We start from the raw sequence: 20,482 nt of genomic DNA on the forward strand, positions 1-20,482 counted from the left end.
CCATGTCAATTGCTGCGACCAGGAGTGGGGGTTGCGTGAAGTCATGCATCGCAGTGCCTTCTCGAGCTCCTGATTAGCCCGCTCTGACTGCCCATTGGATTGGGGATGGAATCCGGAAGTCAGACTGACTGTGGCTCCCAGCAGGTGACAGAACTCCTTCCAAAAAGCGGAGGAGAATTGTGGACCACGGTCAGAAACTACATCCCTTGGCAGTCCGTGGATCCGGAAGACGTGTTCCAGGACCACCTGGGCGGTCTCCTTGGCGGTTGGGAGCTTGGGGAGGGGAATGAAGTGTGCCATCTTGCTGAAACGGTCAACGATGGTGAGAATGACGGTCATGCCCCTTGAAGGGGGCAGCCCCGTGACAAAGTCAAGGGCGATGTGAGACCAGGGACGTCTGGGCACAGGCAGGGGCTGCAGCAATCCGGCTGGGGGCTGGCAGGACGACTTGTGTTGGTTGCAGATGGGGCAGGCTTGGACGAATTCCCGTACATCCTTCCTCAGAGAGGGCCACCAGAACCTCTGGGCGAGCAGGTTGTAAGTGCGGGTGGAGCCAGGGTGACAAGCTAGGCGGGAGTCATGTCCCCACTGAACGACCTGGGACCTCAGGTCTTCGGGGACAAAAAGGCGGTCAGCTGGGCAGGTGCTGGGACCTGGCTGGTTACGGAGAGCCTCCAGCACCTGTTCCTCAACAGCCCAGGTCAGAGCTGCAACGATGCAGGGACTTGGCAGAATCGACACAGGGTCCTTGGAGGGGGTGTCATCCTTCTGGAATTGACGGGAGAGGGCGTCTGGCTTGGTGTTGCGTGATCCAGGCCGGTATGACAGAGTGAAATTAAACCTGGTGAAGAACAGGGCCCAGCGGGACTGCCTGGAGTTCAACCGTTTGGCCGTGCGGATGTACTCCAAGTTCTTATGATCGGTCCAAACGAGAAATGGAATGGTGGACCCCTCCAGCCAGTGACGCCACTCCTCCAAGGCAAGCTTCACAGCCAGCAGCTCACGGTTCCCTATGTCGTAATTGCACTCAGAGGGGGACAACCGACGTGAGAAAAAGGCACAGGGATGGAGCTTCCTATCCTCCGCAGCCCACTGAGAAATCACAGCACCAACTCCCACATCCGAGGCGTCCACCTCCACAATGAATTGCCGGTCCACATCAGGCATCTGGAGGATGGGAGCGGAGGTGAACCTCACCTTGAGGGTACTGAAGGCCTTGTCGGCTGCTGGGGTCCAGGTGAAGGGTTGCTTGGTGCTGGTTAGAGCAGTGAGAGGGGCAGCAACGGTACTGTAGTTCCGGATAAACTTCCTATAGAAGTTAGCAAACCCCAGAAACTGTTGCAGCTTCTTTCGGTTCTCCGGAACTGGCCATGAAGTGACTGCTGATACTTTGGCAGGATCCATTTGGATACTTCCCTCTGCCACTATGTACCCCAGGAAGGCCACTGTCTTGACGTGAAACTCACATTTCTCTGCCTTGGCGTAGAGGGAATTCTCCAGAAGACGATGAAGGACTTGCTGGACATGGCGGGTGTGTTCAGACAGGTCTCTGGAGTAGATTAAGATGTCATCCAGGTAAACGAAGACAAACTTGTTTAACATGTCCCGCAGTACATCATTTACTAGAGCCTGGAACACAGCAGGAGCATTGGTGAGGCCAAAAGGCATAACCAGATACTCGTAGTGGCCTGTTGGTGTATTGAATGCGGTTTTCCATTCATCTCCCTCCCGGATCCGCACTAGGTGGTAAGCGTTTCTGAGATCCAACTTGGTAAAAACAGTGGCTCCCTGGAGCAACTCAAAAGCAGAGGTGAGCAGAGGCAGAGGGTAACGGTTTTTCACTGTGATGTCGTTGAGTCCCCTGTAGTCGATGCAGGGGCGAAGAGATCCGTCCTTCTTCCCCACAAAGAAGAAGCCAGCACCAGCAGGAGATGAAGATGAACGGATTAATCCTGTGGACAGAGAGCCATTGATGTAGTCCTCCATGGACTTTCTTTCAGGAGCAGACAACGAATAGAGACGACCCCTTGGAGGAGCTGTTCCAGGAAGGAGGTCGATGGCACAGTCGTACGGTCGGTGAGGGGGCAGAGATGTGGCTCTTGCTTTGTTAAACACCTCTCTGAGACCATGGTAGCATTCTGGGACATTGGAGAGGTCAGGAGCGGAGTTAGTAGGTACTGGCCGAGGGGGTAGTGCGGCAGCAAGCAGGCAGGTTCGGTGGCAGTCCTCTCCCCACTCCCTGATCACCCCGGTCACCCAGTCGAGCTGAGGGTTGTGCCGGCGGAGCCATGGGTAACCCAGGATGAGGGGTTGGCCTGGAGAGGGGAGCAGGTGAAACTGGATAGTTTCTTGATGGTTTCCGGACAGACCCATCGAGACCGGGGCCGTGACATGAGTGACCGATCCGAGTAAGTGTCCGTCCAGTGCCCGGGCAGGAATAGGAGGTGTCAAACGGAGGTTCTCCAGTCCCAGTTGGCGTGCCAGCTTGATGTCCATTATGTTGGCTTCGGCGCCAGAATCCACCAGAGCAGCCAGGGTGTGAGTTGAGTCAGAGAGGCGGAGGTGAACTTGCAGCAGGGGTTTGCGGTCGGAGGACTGGATGGTCATTGAACTCAACCGGACTCCCCCTATGCCCGGTGAGCTTCGGCCCTTTAAAGGGCAGGTTACCACACGATGTCCATCACCTCCACAATAGAGGCAGAGGTTTGAGGTGAAGCGGCGCTGGCGCTCTGCAGGAGTGAGAGAGGCTCGCCCAATCTCCATAGGCTCAGACTGATCAAGCTGACCTGGGTGAGTGGCAGTAGATGACAGGAGCCCAGTCGGATCTCTCCGAATGCCGGTAGTAGGTGGACCTTGGCGCCCCCTCTCACGACGACGGGTCTGTATCCTTCTGTCGATCCTGACAGTCAGTGCGATGGCTTCATCAAGAGTGGAAGGCAGTTCATGGGAGACCAACTCGTCCTTGATATAGTCAGCCAAACTATGGAAAAACGCGTCCACCAACGATGGTGTGTTCCAAGAACTTCGTCTAGCCAGGGTTCGGAAGTCGATGGAATGGTCTGCGACTGTACGTCTGCCTTGCCGAATACTGAACAGTTCACGAGACGCCTCTGCGGTGGGTGAATCCAGGTCAAACACCTTCAGCATCTCCTCAGCAAACAGGTCGAAGGTTGCACATGCGGGGGTTTGACGTTCGAACTCTGCTGTTCCCCAGAGTCGAGCTCGGCCCGTCAGGTGAGTGATGGCATACCCAACTTTAGCCCCCTCCGTGGCGAAGGTCCTTGGCTGCAAGGAGAACTGAAGTCGGCAGCTAGTCAGGAATGGCCGGACCTGGGTTGAATCGCCGTTGAACCGCTCGGGGTTTCCAATCTTGGGTTCCGGAGCAGCGGCTGCAATGACCGGGGCAGGTAACTCGGGGGCAGGGCTGGTGGGCAGACTGGCTGGGGTAAGGTTGGTGAGGAGTTGAAAGATCATGGCGAGTTGTTGTTGCTGCTGCTGGAACTGCTGCTCATGCTCATCGGTTTCCATGTCGGGGAAAGTGTGCGCTGAGTCCATAATGGTCAGATCGTACTGTCACGATTCAGACAGACGACCAGAGGACCACAATTGCGACACACCAGAAAGTTTATTAAACTTAAGGGAAAAGGGAAGTAGGGAGTGAATGAAGGCTCCAGGGGTAACAGGGGTCCCGTCCAATGTGCTGGGTCTGTGCCCCCCCCAGTGGCAGCGATGCGTCCTATGAAGCCGGTGGTGGGTGGTCCAGAAGTCCTGGGGGGGGGAGACACAGACACAACAGGGCGGAATGAAACAAGGCAGCAGTACAGTTCAAGGGGAATCCAAAATACGTAGTAGCAAGGCAGAAGGCTGGTCAGAGTTACCGGGATCGAAGAGTAGTCAGGAGTCGTAATGGCAGAAAGCAGGTCTGGTTTTCCTGGGGCAGAAGAGTATCCAAGAATCAGGCAGGTCCGGGGTCACAAAACAAGGGTGAGCCAGAAGCGCGAGCAAACAGGTTCCGGGTGTGAGCTTTGCAGACGATCTGACAAAGGAGAGCTGAAAGACAGGACTTTAAATACTGGGAGAGGTTAGTGGGTAATGCAGCGCAGCTGGCAGAGTAATTAGAGCCGAGCAGAGCAGGGACAGGTGGAGCTAGTTAGGCTGAGTAGAGAGAGAGTGGTGAGCAGAGTGGAAGATAGTGGAAACAAATACGGTGGTAACCCGGTGGAGTGAGAGGGCTCATGACAAGTTGGTCGTCTGGCACTCTTGCTTGCGCTCTTGCCTGCCTGTCTGCCTGCTTTAGGTTTGGTCATTACGTGAACGCTTCAAGAAAAAACAACCAAGTCCCTCACCTTTTCATAGCTACACACGCATCCACAACTACTGTGTACATCCTGCTCTGCATTTACAGTACATATGTGTGAGGGATCTTTATATGTACACTTACCTGGCAGCTACACTCATTTCTAGGACATTCAGTGTTGAATGAGGGCAGAGACATATCTATTCCCTGCCTGCCACTCTCCCGTGCTCCAGTTTGTCTGAGCAGGGAGGATGTTGTTGCTTATATCACTAAAATGTCCACTTGGATGTCTCCGCTTCTCTAACGCGTGTGCTTGTTGTCTTGTTCTTCCTTCCTCTCCTCCTCCCCCTGGTATCCTCTCTTTCCCGACAGCGGGCACCACAGCCAACTCCTCGGGCATGAACTCTCTGACCTCTCTGGGCACTCTGCAGGGCCTCGCTGGCGCCACCATGGGGCTGAACAACATTAATGCACTAGCAGGTAGCGTCAACAGTGAGTATTCACCGACCATCGGCCGCTCACCACTCATCTCACCACCACCGCCATCACCATCGCTCAGACACAGAGATACGCTGCTGTTGCAGAGAAACATATCTGGAAACCACCTCCAGTATGTTTTACAGACATGCTTAATAATAACACTGGTAATGATATGAAGACAGTACTCTAAACACTATCAAAGTCCACCAAAGTCCCGGGTCAAAAGATCTGTCACTGTGGTAAACTATGCCCATGGTAGCCTTGCTATGTGGCATCTCTCTGTGTCCTCTCCCGAAGAAATCACCTGTTCAGCCTGGCTTAATGCTCCAGGCTGCACCTCCCTAACCCACCACATCCTCACAAAGACCATGGCTACCAATACATTCATCCATCTATTCATTAATCCATCCGCTTCCTGGTTGTGTCACACAGGGTGGTGCCTGTTGTAAGAGTGCTGGTGTTTATGTTGTCACTTTGTCAGCGTGCTGATGTCGCTTCACGTCTGTGTGGTGTCGTGTACGTGTCACTAGTGAATCTGCACACTCGTGTACAAGTAGAGGTTAATTTTTTCAACCAAAAAATAAAACCTTTTAGTAGAGGTTAAGGGAAGAAAATATTCTGCAACTCTAGGAAGAGTACGGAAGTGGACTTCCACTTCAGTTTGTGGCCTTCATCAGGTTGTAGTAACTCAATCTATATTTATGAGATGAGCTGTGTCCCAGTAGTCGTAGCAGGCCATGTTAGTGAGTTTCTCTGATGGCCACATAGAGTCTCTGTCCTGTCATGTCCTGCTACACCTCTGGGGGAAAGTCAAAGTGTGTAGTCTTAATCAGTGTTGTTATGACAGCAGAGATCCTGTAAAACCAGCCCATTCTCCACATATTCTCCCCTGACCTTTTCCTGCTTCTTCTACAGTTGCCATATCCGCTTTATAAATCACCCCACCGCTCAAACACGATGAGAATGCTAGTTTCACATTAATCTTCTTCCCTCTTTCCCTTCCTCTCATTTAAGCACATCTAGGCTTTAATTGAATCGTAAAGGTCAGCGGTGCAATTATTCCGGAATAAATGAGTGACCTATAATTTCCAGCGCCGTGGTCATCATTTACATCTCTGTCAGATGGTGGCGGGCGGCGGGACATTTGGGAACATCGACCCCCTCAGACTGTTGCCCTGCTAGGCAGTAAAGCCACACTAACAAGTGTAGCTGTCATTTTTACCTCGCTGCTCGTCCTTACCCTCTAAATGGCCAAATAAGGACGGGGGCATGCCAGGGACGTGCCGTTTGATTGGTGTTTGACACTTGGTCTGGGGTCTGATTGGTCTAACAGTAGTGAGGTGATTTCTCCTCTGTGTGGGTGGTGAAAACATCAAAGAGCGATAGATTGAGGAGATTGAGATGTTGGTTCTTGAGTACACTAGCGAGTTCTGAAGTGTGGATGTTAAACTCGTACATTAGGCCTTGAGTGTCTTGTGTGTGTTGTCGTGCAGTGTGTGTGGGGTGGGCCTAGGGATGTTGTCATGGTGATCTTTCAGCGGCTGGCTGCTTATTTCTGCTGTGGTGTTCCAGTTTGCATGGGTCAGGCCAGGCTCTCCATTCACCTCTGTGTTACGTGTTTTAATGTATATTACGTGTAGGACAAGTGTATTATGCATGTGTGAGTGTGTGTGTGAGAGAGATAAAATAAATACATATTTTGTGCATAGTTACATATCCTGTAAAAAATGTTTTGAAATGTGTTTTACATTGTGATATTTTTGTGTATTGTAGAAGTGCTGTCCTGTAGAAGTGCTATCTGTATGTATGTATGTATGTATGTATGTATGTATGTATGTATGTATGTATGTATGCACAGAACCAGTCAAAAGTTTGGACACACCTACTCATTCAAGGGTTTTTCTTTATTTTAACTATTTTCCACATTGTAGAATAATACTGAAGACATCAAAACGATGAAATAACACATATGGAATCATGTAGTAACCAAAAAAGTGTTAAGCAAATCAAAATATATTTTATATTTGAGATTCTTCAAAGTAGCCACCCTTTGCCTTGATGACAGCTTTGCACACTCTTGGCATTCTCTCAACCAGCTTCATGAGGTAGTCACCTGGAATGCATTTCAATTAACAGGTGTGCCTTGTTAAAAGTTTGAGCATTTGAGCCAATCAGTTGTGTTGTGACAAGGTAGGGGTGGTATACAGAAGATAATCCTATTTGGTAAAAGACCAAGTCCATATTATGGCAAGAACAGCTCAAATAAGCAAAGAGAAATGACAGTCAATCATTACTTTAAGACATGAAGGTCAGTCAATCTGGAACATTTCAAGAACTTTGAAAGTTTTGTTAAAGTGCAGTCGCAAAAACCATCAAGCGCTATGATGAAACTGTCTCTCATGAGGACCGCCACAGGAAAGGAAGACCCAGAGTTACCTCTGCTGCAGAGGATAAGTTAATTAGAGTTAACTGCACCTCAGATTGCAGCCCAAATAAATGCTTCACAGAGTTCAAGTAACAGACACATCTCAACATCAACTGTTCAGAGGAGCTGGTTGAGAGAATGCCAAGAGTGTGCAAAGCTGTCATCAAGGCAAAGGGTGGCTACTTTGAAGAATCTCAAAAAATATATATATTTGATTTGTTTATACTTTTTTGATTACTACATGATTCCATATGTGTTATTTCATAGTTTGGATGTCTTCACTATTATTCTACAATGTAGAAAAATGTAAAAAATAAAGAAAATCCCTTGAATGAGTAAGTGTGTCCAAACTTTTGACTGGTACAGTATGTTGAGTGAATGAGTGTGTATGTATGTATGTATGTATGTATCCATGTTGAGTGAATGAGTATGTACTTTATGTATGTTGAGTGAATGAGTGTGTGTGTATAATGAGTGTGTGTGTATAATGAGTGTGTGTGTGGTTAAACACAACCTGCAGTGGAGCTCTAATGAGTAAGTGCACTCTTCTTTTTTTTATTGTTGGGTTTTATGTAAAGTTGCTCAAATGCTCTCAGGTATGGCAGCCCTAAACGGAGGCCTGGGCGGCGCGGGGCTGACCAACGGCACGGCGGGCACCATGGACGCGCTCACACAAGCCTACTCAGGGATCCAGCAGTATGCAGCTGCAGCCCTGCCCACCCTCTACAGCCAGTCCCTGCTGCAGCAGCAAGGTGCCGCCGGCAGCCAGAAAGAGGGTCAGTGGGCGTGGGGTGGAGCCAGGGGGCGGGGGGAAGGGACAGGGGGAGGGAAGAGGCAAGAGGAGGGTGGAGGGGGTTTTGGAGAGTTGAGGGGGAAGTGAAGGAATCAAGGGGTGGAGTGTTGGGAGAGAGGTATGCCCTCCCGATACAGCCAGTCCCGACTGCAATAGTCTAACTTGCACAAGAAGCTGTCTAGCGAGATTACTAATGCAACAACGATACTAACCACCGGTAGCCAGAAACAGGATGAGCACTAAGGGTAGAGGGGAGAGCATAGTGGAATAAAGATGTATGCATTAACTCTCTATAATCTCTTTACTCTGTATCTCTGGGTTTATCCCTTACCCTGTACTGTCCCGTGTCTCTCTCCTGTTAGGGCCAGAAGGTGCCAACCTGTTCATCTACCACCTGCCCCAGGAGTTTGGAGACCAGGACATCCTGCAGATGTTCATGCCTTTTGGAAACGTGGTCTCTGCCAAAGTCTTCATTGACAAACAGACAAACCTGAGCAAGTGCTTCGGTACGTCCGCCAGTACTAACGCACTGAAAACACACACACACACACACGCACACCTGTGTATGAATTACATGTTGTATTCATTTTCAATCATTTGAGTTTCTTCTACGTCTCCTACATCCTTTTGTGTACCCTCTCGCTCTCTCCTCTTGTACCCTGTCCATTTCCCTCTCTGCCTCCCAGGCTTCGTCAGCTATGACAATCCCGTGTCGGCGCAGGCAGCAATCCAGGCCATGAATGGCTTCCAGATCGGCATGAAGAGGCTGAAGGTGCAGCTCAAGCGCTCCAAGAACGACAGCAAACCATACTGATCTTAGCTGTAGGGCCTATCTGCTCCCATGTTACCACTGCTAGGGTAAGTCCCCATACGAGCCACGACCTCTACACAGGGACTGGGGGAGGGAGGGAGGGAGGGAGGGAGGGAGGGGGGAGACAACATTTGACCACCAGAGGGAGACACTACTTTCTCCTTGTGTTCTTTTTTTGAGCTTTTTTGTTTAGTAGTATTATTTATTATTGCTATTATGATTTTTTTTTGTATTATCTTTCACATGAACGCTTCCATTACCACCTTTATTTTGTACCACATAAAAAAAAAGTAGCTATCATGGGTAGCTTTTTCAGTTGTAAAACATTTAATTTTCTACGTGATTATTTATATACTGTTATGAGAAGAATTTCGTTACTCGAAAATCAGAGTAAGAAAAAAACCAGAAGCTATATGATTTTGTTTGTTCTCTTTGTGAACCTGAGGCCTGATGAAATGACGATATAAAGGGTTCATTTCTGACACCACGCACCGATATGCACATGACCCTTGACCTCCTGGTGTTGGTTTATGGGCCAACCGCCGCTGCTTCTCTGACCCCTGATGCCTGCTGACAGACACCAGGGAACAAAGGGTTAAAAAACGAAACGTAGTGGCCTCCCACCTGTTAGTCAGTCAACGACAGCATCCCATACACTCCTCTATCAAAACACTCCAGCTATTTCATTATTATCAGGTCTCCAGTCTTATTTCTTTATGTGGAGAATGTTTATTTCACACTAAAACAATGTTAAGATACTATGATTTTCTGGGTCAGATCACATTGGTCTTTGTTGAAAGGGATATTGTTTAGAACATTTTCAAAGTAACATCCAGAATCTGATGAAGGCTATAAGAAATAAAAAATGTATGGGAGGAAAGTTAACTGAAAATACTTGATGTTTCTTGAGAGATAAAAAAAGACATTCAAAGTACCGAAACCCACAGGCCTGTACATTTTATTTGTAAAAAAAAGCAGTTATATTTTTATACTAAATGTTTACTGCCTCAGAAAAAAAAAAGATTTTATTTATTGCCTATCGTTAAGTTATTGGACTCCTATAAAGAACAGAATCCGTTAGAATAGAACCTTGTCAAGTAGTCTTCTGGAATTCGGAACTGTAGAATTCTCTAGAACAGAGCCACGTTCACACCTCGCTCTGCCTCTGCTCCCTTCACTTTCACACACACCTCTCTCTGTCTGTGCATCACATCTGTAATCAACTCTTTCTCTCTCTCTCTCTCTCTCTCTCTCTCTCTCCATCAGTATCGATACTTCATCTGTCAAATTTCAACCTTTCCTTGCGTTTAGTTTTTTTGTTCACGTCTTTGTTTTGTTATGTTTCGTTCGTTTGTACTGTACAAAAACTTTTAAACAGTTTCTCCCAAATGACAATCCATCCTCCTTGCTCTCTAGGAGCACATGGTATTGATGGATCTAACTTTGGGTGCTCTGTGTATGAGTGTGTGATAGTGTGTTTGTACCGTAAATGTGTGTGCGTGTGTCTGTTAGTATTAATCCAAATTGTATATCATTTTTGTACAAAAAATGAAATAACAAGAGATCAAAAAAATTTGCCAATTGTGTATGTAGTGAGTGGTGTTGCCGTTATGACCTGGTGGTTTGCATTGTTGTTTTGTTGTTTGTTGTTCTCCTGATTTTAATGCTGTAGTATTGTGGTGCCCTGGCTCTCTGTTCTGTGTGTAACTCTCTCCTCTCCCCTGTTTTCTTCCTATAGAACCCATCTCCATGCCTGTTAGCTCATCGTTTTCCTAGCATGTCTCTGTGGCGTGGCGTCCAAAAAACAAAAAACAAACAAAAAAGTCTCATCGTCCCGTCATTGTTTTCTGATGTCTTTTCTGAGCTCACCTGATCATAACCTGGTCTCCGCCTACTGACCTTTTGAACTTAGCTTGACCTTTTTGGACTTTTTTTGCATGTGACCTCATTTTGTTCTATTTTGGGGAGGTGGGGTGGATGGGGGTACATTGTGGATGAAGGAGGGGAGGGAGGGAGAAGGGAGGGGGTGAGCGAATCAATGTGAAAAAGTATAGCATCATTCATACAAAAAGACTGAACTCTTACAGACAAAAACAAAACGTTTCTTTTTAAAAACAGAAAAACCCTGTGGCAAAATTATTTCCATTAGATTTACTTAGTTTTGTTTAGTTTCCTTCTTTTATGTTGGGTTTACTTTTTGTTCCTTTTTTCATTTAAAGTAAACTTGAAAGTTCAGCACAGGGATTGGCATGCTGTCTTGTTTCTGGCTCCACTAGCAATATGAGGCCAGAAGCGGACACTGTCGGTTTCGATGAAAAATAGACTACTTCCAAACAGTTTTGAATAAAAACTGTCTGATCAATATTAGACTCTCTCAGAGCTCTGTAATTGTTTTTACATTTTTCAGGCAGTGTAAAGTTTTTTGATAAGGCCATTTTAAGTGGCTCTGTTTCTCATTAAAGTATATATAGAACCACTTTTTTCTAGAGTAGTTTAAGGTATTACAAAAATGTAAACAAAAAAAAGACTTGCCCTGTTTGGGGGGGAGAAATGCTACCTACGTGTCACCTTTTGCTGAACTGACTCACAGATAGACAATCCGTGGTTTAAATGCACATGATGAAGAAATGACCTATATTTTCTACTGTTTAAATGTATAGAGCGAAAAAAAAAGAAAATACATGTAACCCACGTTAACGTTGGTGCTTCTTGTGAGTTTAGTTTTGGTTTCATTACAAGTCTGACAGTCTTAAGTGTCTCATGTTTTTAAAGAGAAGACTAAAAAAATCTGTTTACTTGAACAATAGACAAAGCCTTTCATATGAATACTATTATAAATGTTCCTTTTGTCTTTTTTTTAAGTAGTCCCAATTTGCAAAATTTCTTGTTGGGTAATAAGCTATATAAAATTCCTAAAAGGTATATATATGAATATATATATATATATATATATATATATATATATATAAAAACATGTCGGCTTGTGAAGCATCAATGTTATTATAATTTTATTTCTATCGTGGGAAACAATATTTAGATGTGTTTTGTTGTTCATTATAATGTGATTTTCTTTACTTATAAAGAAAAAAAGACAAGATCGGTGGAGTTTAGTGCCAAATTCTGAAGGTACATCCTGTCTATAGCGCGTCAGTGTATTTCTTGTGAAATTATTTGATAACATGGGTATTTTATTAAGTGTTTTGTATGGATCCCTCATATGTAAAAATATAGATTTAAAAAATAGTTTGTTAACTTGCTATTCTGTGGTCTTGTTGCCTGAAACTGTCAATGTTTTGCTTTTTTTGTAAAGATGTAAAAAGTGCCCATGTGTCATACATATATATATATATATAAATTATATATACACACACTCGCACGTACACACACACACACACTCATGCAGACCTCACAGTTAACTTTACTTTGTTGTTGTGTATGAGAGCCCCTGAGTGTGAGATCCTCTACAGTCCAGTTTCCATGTCCCTGCCCACCAGTTTTTACATTACTGTTCACACGCTCTCTCTCACAAACGTCACTCGCACACACAGTTCTCACATGAGCCATTATACAAAGCATTCTTCAAAGCCTTATCACAAGCCTTTACACGAAAACACTCACATGAACACACTCACATTCTCATACACAAACACTCTCGCTTCATCCGTGCTCTTTGTTTCTTACTCACGCCATAGGAGTTCCGTTTTCAGTTGAGAGTCACATTTAAAGCCTTATTTGAAGCTTCATCTCTCTCATTATAACCTAAATCAAGGATACATTTTTAGTTGAAGTTGCTACAGACTGGGAGGGGGGCATCGTTATTTGTTGGTCATGTTTGTTTCACCTCAAACGGCATGAATGCATTGCTTTCATGAGGTAAGCGAAGGGCAAGATTTTCACACACAAGCCTCAAACCCTGCCCAGACCCAGACTAAACAACGTTGATAGTACAGAATGATTTTCAGCGGTTTGGTTTTGTTGTTTCTTCAGTTGACAGTTTCTGATGGACATGTACCAGTATTGATAATTACACCATTATTACATAAATATGTTTGCCCTAATGTAAATGTTGTGTGATGTAGTCTAACTGGCCAAAACAGTGTTGAGATGCCAAAGTATTATGTCAAGATTCTCATAGTCAATCCGTTTACATGACACAATGCTGTCTGTCCGTCAGTCTCAGTATTCTGTAAAACTGCCCCGACTCCCTTCCCTGGAAACCTAGTTTACGGTCTGCAAAACGCAGCACTATTTTATACAAAAACTCACCAGTCGCCTTAACCAGGGAGTGTTGTATCGATAGACTTGTCTAATAGGATCTAACATCTGTATGTAAGTAGGTGGTGTTTGCCAAGTCTAAGTGTACTGTATTGTACTGTACCTCCAGCTTCTCCAACTCTGGGTAAGCATGTCACCATTTTGTCCCACAACACAGAGTAGAGAAGCAAAATGGCCGTCTTCTTCTTTAGTGTGGCTCTCAAACTGAAAACCAAGGGAAAATAAATAAGTTATTGTTATCCGTTTCATCGCCTTTTTTACAGAGTAACAAGGTTCATTTGAAATACCGAGCCAAATGGAGGAGTGTTAGTAAAGTGCAGATGGGAAATAAAATTAGATGAAAGAGTAGCTATCTTCTTCAGTTTTTAGACAGCAAAACAACAGTCTCAGCTAAGAGGCAGAGCCTTTACCATGTCAAATGACCAAGTCAATGCCAAACGTCAGTTGAGTACATAGCATATCAAATTGAGTACGCTTACAGACATTTGCTAAAGCAGTAAGCATGAGTAGTGCCATAAAAACAGCTATAACTACCTGCATAAAAGTCATCAGGATTGCCAATATGTCATACTACACATATCAGTGTTAATAGACCATTTTGTCATTAACGTGCGCTGATTGTAGTCTCCTTATAAGACAGCTGCCGTATTAGGCCTAAGACCTTTCAGGAATCCTCTCTCTGAGGAACATGTTTGCACTCTAAATACATTAGGTAACATAAACAGACAACTTATTTACATCAACTCACGGTACAGCATAATGTGTTGTGGGCGTAGAGACTTTAGTTTTTCTGTTTGTTTTCAGTTCATCGCTTAGCCAACTACTTATGCTTTGGGAGACGGTAATGTATGGACATTTGTGTGTTTTTACAGAACTTAAGCATCCCCAATTCCCAAATCTCTGACTCACACATACACACACACAGCGGGCTGGCACAGTGTAGTCTGATTGAAGTTGCAGTCTGTTAGATGTTTCTGAAAAAGCACAAGAGGGTCCTCCACAGACAGACCGTTAGACAGGAGTGTCTGTTGAGTGCCTCACATCTCAGGGGCTGTCATCACCGATGCTTGTTGTAATCTTTCAATCTTGTCACTGTTCAGTTCTCTGTTCTCTTTCTTTCTTACTTATCTGAAGTGCTATTTATCAAACAATGACATTTTAAAGAAAAAGAAAAAAAAAATGTGTAGTTTCTTTGCATTTTGGCTTATTATGTCAAGTTTTGGGGGGAAATGTTTGTTTTCTCTCTCTCTTTCTGTGCCGTAAGAGCGTGTTGTCTGTAGATTAATATCATTTTGTTTGATTCTAAAGGATTTCAATAGTTTTAAGTATTGTCTTGAGAGAAGCCAAAGTCAATGCATTTCAGTGGATTCTGTAAGCGTGATGTATGTTTGTTTGACAACACTTCGAAATCTGTCATTGGATGGGATTGGAAAAGTACAAAAAATGCAGGCTTTCCTATTTCTACAAATGATTGTACTTATGCATTTTGTACCAGTGAAACTTTTTATACTGGAGATTAAAGGAAACAACAAAAAAACTCTTAGAAAAACAAACCTGTCTGGCCTCATGATGTGGCCTGACCTTTGTTGACTGGTTCCCGAGTATGATTTCTAGCTGGCATCAAGAAAGTTGTCTTTTGATATACGATTTTCTAGAAGAACGTTGGCTTGGTTTCTTTAATTAATTAACGTATTATTTTGCCTTACTTCAGTGTTGTTCTTTTCGCAAAGAGGGGTTAGGCGAGTGTTGGTTTCTTTTTGGCTTATAAATAGCTATAGCCGTTTCTCTATACATAAAAACGGTAAGTTTCATTTAACTTCTGTATTGTGACGTCTACATGATAAAACAATTAGGAATATAAATATTTAGTCACCTTCAGTGGATTAATGTATTAGTTTAATAAAGAGATAAACTAATTAGAGGTTTTTGCTTTTAACTGTTTAGATTTTTCTGGTTTCTTTAGATTTTTCTGGTTTCTCTGTCCTCTGTGAACTAACCGTGTAGCTGAAGCAGTCAGAATTATTTTTGTAAACGTATGTTCTTGTGTGATGCAGTTATTTGCTTCTGTCTCCGATATTAAACCATTTTTCCTAATACTCGTCTCTCTCTGTGCGTGGTTGTTGTTGTGTTCCAGTGGCTGTCTGATGTTGTAATGTTTCACGTCTCTATCTCTCCTTGTCTCACTCTCGATCTCGCTTTTCCTCTCCAGTGTTTGTTCCTTGTTTTACACATAGTACAGTTGATTTCATCCCCAAGTGACAACTCACTATGGTGTCCTCACTAAACATGGTAAATATACATCAAGGTGTGTGTATGTATATTACTGTGTAGCCCAAGATGCTGTGACAGTTCATCACCTTTTGGGGAAAAATCAAATTTTCTATCAAATTTGTAAAACAAAATGCTACTTTAGGTTATGGCGCTTGGAGGCCATGATAATGAAACGTCTTTCAACAAGAAAATAGCCTGACAGGATTTTGTGAGTTGTAGGAACACAAACTGTTATCTTACTTAATCACTCTCACAACAATTGAATTATCATAAAACGAGCTCTGAGCCTAGCATCATCCTCCAATGTGTCTCTGCCTGACTACCTAATTGGCCGGAAGGTTTCAAAAGAGGGCAGGTCTTGCTGCTGTCTCTGATTAGGAAACGGCTGCTATTGGCCAATGTGAGGGTTCCCTCATCAGGGATTGGCCTGTGCTGTACACTGTTCTGGGCATGGTCTGTCTAATATGTCTGTGTCCAACTCCACTTCTGTACTGTGTCAGTGTCACTACTGCATCCCCCAATGCATAGAGAAATAGGAAAGGAAAGAGTCAAAGGTACACCCTCTAAACGTAGATTCACTATCAATTTGACCTATGACAATGTATCCAATTAAAGAATGACGTGTGTACTTTATAGAAGGATCACACTGTGTGTCTTGCAACATTTACAGGACCCTTAATTTCTACACCTCACAACAATTTATATCTACAAAAATGAGGTCTGGCTGGTGCTGGAGGCAAACAACTGCAATGATTCTGTTTTTCTTTGCATCAAGCAATATTTTTTTATTTAATCAGTGCAATACTCAACCAAGCCTATTATGAAATATTGATTGTGGGTTTCAGGGAGGACATACAATAAAATGCATATAGCGTGTGGATCTTAACCGTAGATAGATTTACTATTATCATAATCTCGCCTATAATTTCAGAAAGAGGATCCGGTTTTTTTTCTTCTCTAATGTGGTTATCCATTTTCCGTTCAACAATCCAAAGCCAAAGGAGGTGGGGAACAGATATTTTAAAAAAGCACATTTAATGCTTTACCTGTCTGACAGAAAAGGGGGACGCAAATAAAATTGCTCCAATTGTGCCATGTCAGGTTGGCATTATTATGAAAGGACATAATTGTGGGGTTGTTATTTCACAATTTACACACGCTCAACCTGGTAAATATCCAAACCTACACTGAGTATACAAAACATTAAGAACACCTGCTCTTTCCATGACATAGACTGACCAGGTGAATCCAGTTTTTCACGCTCAACAGTTTCCTGTGTGTATCAAGAATGGTCCACCACCCAAAGGACATCCAGCCACAAGCATTGGCGTCAACATAGGCCAGCATCCTTGTGGAACGCTTTCGACACTTTGCAGAGTCCATGCCCCGACAAATTGGGGTGGACGGGTGAAACTCAATATTAGGAAGGTGTTTTCACCGGATTTGAGTTTCGCAACCAGGACTGCAAAAGCAACTCTACCATCACATCACCTGCTATCAAAAAGGGCCAATCAGGTAGGTGCACACTCACTAGGACCTCTGACCTCACCTGGAGACTACAGCCACATGTCAGGTAAGATCCTCCAACACATAACAGCTAAGTAACATGGTAAAGTACTATGTCTAACCAGGTAATCCATATCACTAAAACTGGAGCGGCTTTATATACATTTTAATTGTCAAATCAATCAATCAAACATCAGATGATGCTAATTTCTTCATTACACATGCCATCAGGGTCACTTTCTTTATGTGTATTCAGGCAAGGTACTGTCAAGATAGTAGTAGACACTAGCAAGACTGTTTGAAGGGGTTTTCATATACTAATATGAGTGAAATAGTAGTGAAACAGTAGGCCACTGACAGTTACAAAAGATATACAAGTAATACACTGCACTATGTTTATACAATAGAAAAGTCTGAGAGAACTGTCAGACACAGAAGTGCAGTGGCGGCTGGTGAAAAATATTCTCGGTGGGGCTGTGCCATACTTTTTTTTTCCTGTAACCATCGCGATATATTTTAACACAAACTGCAGGACAGCAGTGCTCAGTGAAACATTCAGTAATTATTTAATGCCAATATTAAAAAGTTGAGGCATTCTTACACAAAAACATATTACACAAACCCAAGCCTTTCATTTGCATTTAAAGTGAACTTTTCACCATTGGTAGTAAACAGGCAACGCAACAGGCATGCTGTCAGAACAGAGTGGAAAGTGGACAATAACATGAAATTATTATAAAGTTTATAGGAAATCTTACACTGTATAAAAGGATGTATAATATAGAAATGGATATCAAGTGGATGAACTCAAACCTTTGACTGGAAGAATAGCATACAGTATTTTATGATCATACTAAATGTGACTAATTGTTAATGTGCTCCAGAACTGCAACAATTAATTGATACAAAACAACCTATATACAGTAATATTAGCAAAGACACTATTAAGACTTTCTAGAGTACCATATATAACTGGATTTTTTATGCTAAGGTCAACTATATACAAAGAAACATGCGGCCAGAGCTGCTCTGTGTGTGTGTGTCTGTCATCTTATTTGTACAGGAATTTTGCCCGTCTGTCCTTCTGAGTGGCAAACCTCTCAATGACCCTTTGATTAAAGTCAGGAATGTCCCTGACAAGTTTCTTCTCCATGGAGAGCATGGCCAGAGCGTTCAGGCGATCCTGTGTCATGCTGTTTCTCAGGAAGGTCTTGATCCTTTTCAGTGTAGAGAAGCACCATTCTGACTCAGCAGTTGTCATGGGTGTGGTGATGAGGATCTTGAGGAGGCTGGCAGTCTCTGTGAAAGTGCTCTGAAGGTTGTTCTCCATGAAGAACTGGTACAGGGGCACTGCACCACTACAAGCCTTGAACTCACTGTTCTCATAGATGAGGGACAGTTCGGTTTTGAGCTTGGCCTTGTTCAACATGGGGTACGCCTCCACGGTTGTTTCAAGCGCTGTATCGGGGAACTTCACACTGTGTTGTGGGAACAACTCTCCGTGCAATAGTGTTGCGCTGATGAGGTGCTGGGTGAAGGAGAACCTCTCTTTGGCATGACTCAGGATGGTATCACATACCTGTAAAAGATACATCATCAGCTTTAATTTGCAATTAAGCTATTTTGATGCAAGTGATCCTGACTGACACATGCCTATGTCCAACTCAAGTATATGATTACCAAGGTGCTGATTGTTCAGGGTTTTGGCTACGTACTACCAGGCCTGAAAAAAGTTCTAGGTGGGAAACACTGACAATTACATCACAACTTACCTCTATAGCCAACCTCTGTTGTTCTCCTGGTCCCAGCATCCTCCGTCGCTTGATGGGCTGTTGCTGCTCGTCAGATACGCTGTGCCCACACAAAGAGGGAATTGAGGCCCTGGGTCCAAAAAATAAAGTTTAATTTGATAACTTGCAATCAGACTTCTTAACTCACTGTAATTCCCCCTCAACACACAACCAGTGACTTTTATATATATATATATATATATATATATATATATATATATATATATATATATAGACAGACAGACAGACAGACAGACAGACAGACAGACAGACAGTGTGTATATACACACAAACTATGTCTAGTAACTGCTTTTAACCTGTGATGTACATAATTAACTGATGTTATTACGTTTTAAAGCCTTTTTCTATTACATTTGTGAGAGGGATGCAACATAATTTTGTTCTGCTGTTCACTTAGCAATAAAGTTAATATTCAATAACAACTAGGCCTCTTCTAGAAATTGACCTGGTGGACACCTGAATAATTATTACAAACTGTGTAGTACTTTCCTGCATTATTATCAACGTCTGATTGTGTCTTCTCTTTCCTTTTAAAATACTAAAACAAATATAATTGTGACGGCTCTATGATAATCACTCACACAAGCACCAACTGGCAGTGGGTGGAAACGTCAGTCGTCTCGTCAGCTTGAATGGCGATAAAATCAGCACTCTTTACTTCCTCCAGGATGTAATCCTTAAGCATTGACAGCATACAGTCCAACAGCTCGTTCTGTATCGTCTTTGACGTGCCCTTAAAAACGGTAGCTGTCTTCAGGTGCTCCTCCAGCACACTGTCGAGGGAGGCAACAAAATCCACTAAGCCCCGGAAAATGCCGGGGTTGTCTGAGGAGTCAGTCTCCTCGTGCCCACGCAAGGCCAACTCAAAAGCCCCACAGAACTTCACACAATCGATAATTTTGGATAGAATGTGCCTGTTTTTATCCACCTCCTCATTGTGTTTCCTCACCGCAATCCTGTGGCCGTCATCCAGCTGCGTAGCAATGTTCACCCTTCCTAATACAGCTAGCTTTACAGAGTTGTCCATGTGTGCCCTGGTGTTCTCATGTTTCTTTACCTTCTCTGACAGGTGCTTCATATCCCTCACTCCGGTACCTGTCCATGCTGAATCTGACCCCGTCGTTTTAAAAAGCAAGCACGGAAAGCAAAATAAAGCATTAGCATCAGTGCACCCAGCTAGCCAAGCCTTCCTGGTGTACCAGCTACGGGAGAAGCCGCGCATATACTGCTTCCCTTTCTCGCTAGCCTGCTGTCTGATTGAGAGGTCAGGTTGATCTGGGCCCAGCTCTTTCACCCGAACTTTCTCTGACAAAGTTCTCCTCTCAAACGGATCTTGGAGGAGAGATTTCACCGAGTTAGGGTTGGGTCTTGGAGGAGTAACGTTTGCGTTCGCCATTGTTGTCTAGTAAAAATGGCGTCACTGGACCCCGGTCCTTATTTTATCAGGGGCGAGCTTGGGGCGATAAAATAATCGCCCTCCTTGGATTCGATTTAAGATCGCTTATTGACTACATTTTATGTCATACATTCATATCTTAAATTAGCAATTGGCTTAACTGCTACGTAGACCCGCCTCCTCGGGGCACTTTCTGTATCGCCCAGAGCTGACGAGGCGTTTGACAGGCAGAGGAAAGGTTGCGAATATGATTTTCTATCATATCTTACACATATTACTGTGTGCATTCCATATTTCAAACACACAAATATTGACATACTGATGTTTTTATTATTATTATTTTTATTTTTTTATTTTTTTATTTTGTAAAATAATTTTATTTAAGGGGGCGGCGCCCTAGCGCCCTCTATCGGCCAG

The 20,482-nt window shown here is 43.9% G+C and overlaps 2 protein-coding genes across 2 annotated transcripts in view; one reads left to right on the forward strand and one right to left on the reverse strand.

The window, feature by feature from the left end:
* LOC311140312 (CUGBP Elav-like family member 2) overlaps window positions 1-11,626 on the forward strand; it is a 102,632-nt gene extending 91,006 nt beyond the window's left edge. The window contains exons 9-13 of the mRNA XM_084175318.1: window positions 4,682-4,789; window positions 7,799-7,978; window positions 8,358-8,501; window positions 8,682-8,853; window positions 10,545-11,626. Coding sequence (XP_084031444.1) covers window positions 4,682-4,789; window positions 7,799-7,978; window positions 8,358-8,501; window positions 8,682-8,809 — 560 coding nt within the window. The 3' untranslated portion in view covers window positions 8,810-8,853; window positions 10,545-11,626. The remainder of the gene's footprint in view (window positions 1-4,681; window positions 4,790-7,798; window positions 7,979-8,357; window positions 8,502-8,681; window positions 8,854-10,544) is intronic.
* A 5,776-nt stretch (window positions 11,627-17,402) lies between these two features.
* On the reverse strand, window positions 17,403-19,707 carry LOC311140436 (uncharacterized protein). Its single transcript, XM_084175494.1, has 3 exons — window positions 19,251-19,707; window positions 18,631-18,739; window positions 17,403-18,437 (listed from the first exon to the last, which is right to left on the reverse strand). Exons 1-3 carry the CDS (start codon window positions 19,694-19,696, stop codon window positions 17,910-17,912), a joined length of 1,083 nt encoding a protein of 360 aa, XP_084031620.1. The 5' UTR covers window positions 19,697-19,707; the 3' UTR covers window positions 17,403-17,909.
* Between the last annotated feature and the right edge of the window lie 775 nt (window positions 19,708-20,482).

The sequence above is a fragment of the Coregonus lavaretus genome (genome assembly GCF_964263955.1).
Source record: "Coregonus lavaretus genome assembly, chromosome: 13".
Lineage (NCBI taxonomy): Eukaryota > Metazoa > Chordata > Actinopteri > Salmoniformes > Salmonidae > Coregonus > Coregonus lavaretus.

Bases quoted from the DNA above. Each gene is read 5' to 3' on its own strand.
- LOC311140436 (XM_084175494.1), bottom strand. From the start codon at position 19,696: ATGGACAACTCTGTAAAGCTAGCTGTATTAGGAAGGGTGAACATTGCT. The intron at 18,740-19,250 runs GTGAGTGATTAT...TTTTGGACCCAG, and splicing joins CACTGCCAGTTGGTGCTTGT to GGCCTCAATTCCCTCTTTGT. The intron at 18,438-18,630 runs GTAAGTTGTGAT...TATCTTTTACAG, and splicing joins AACAGAGGTTGGCTATAGAG to GTATGTGATACCATCCTGAG.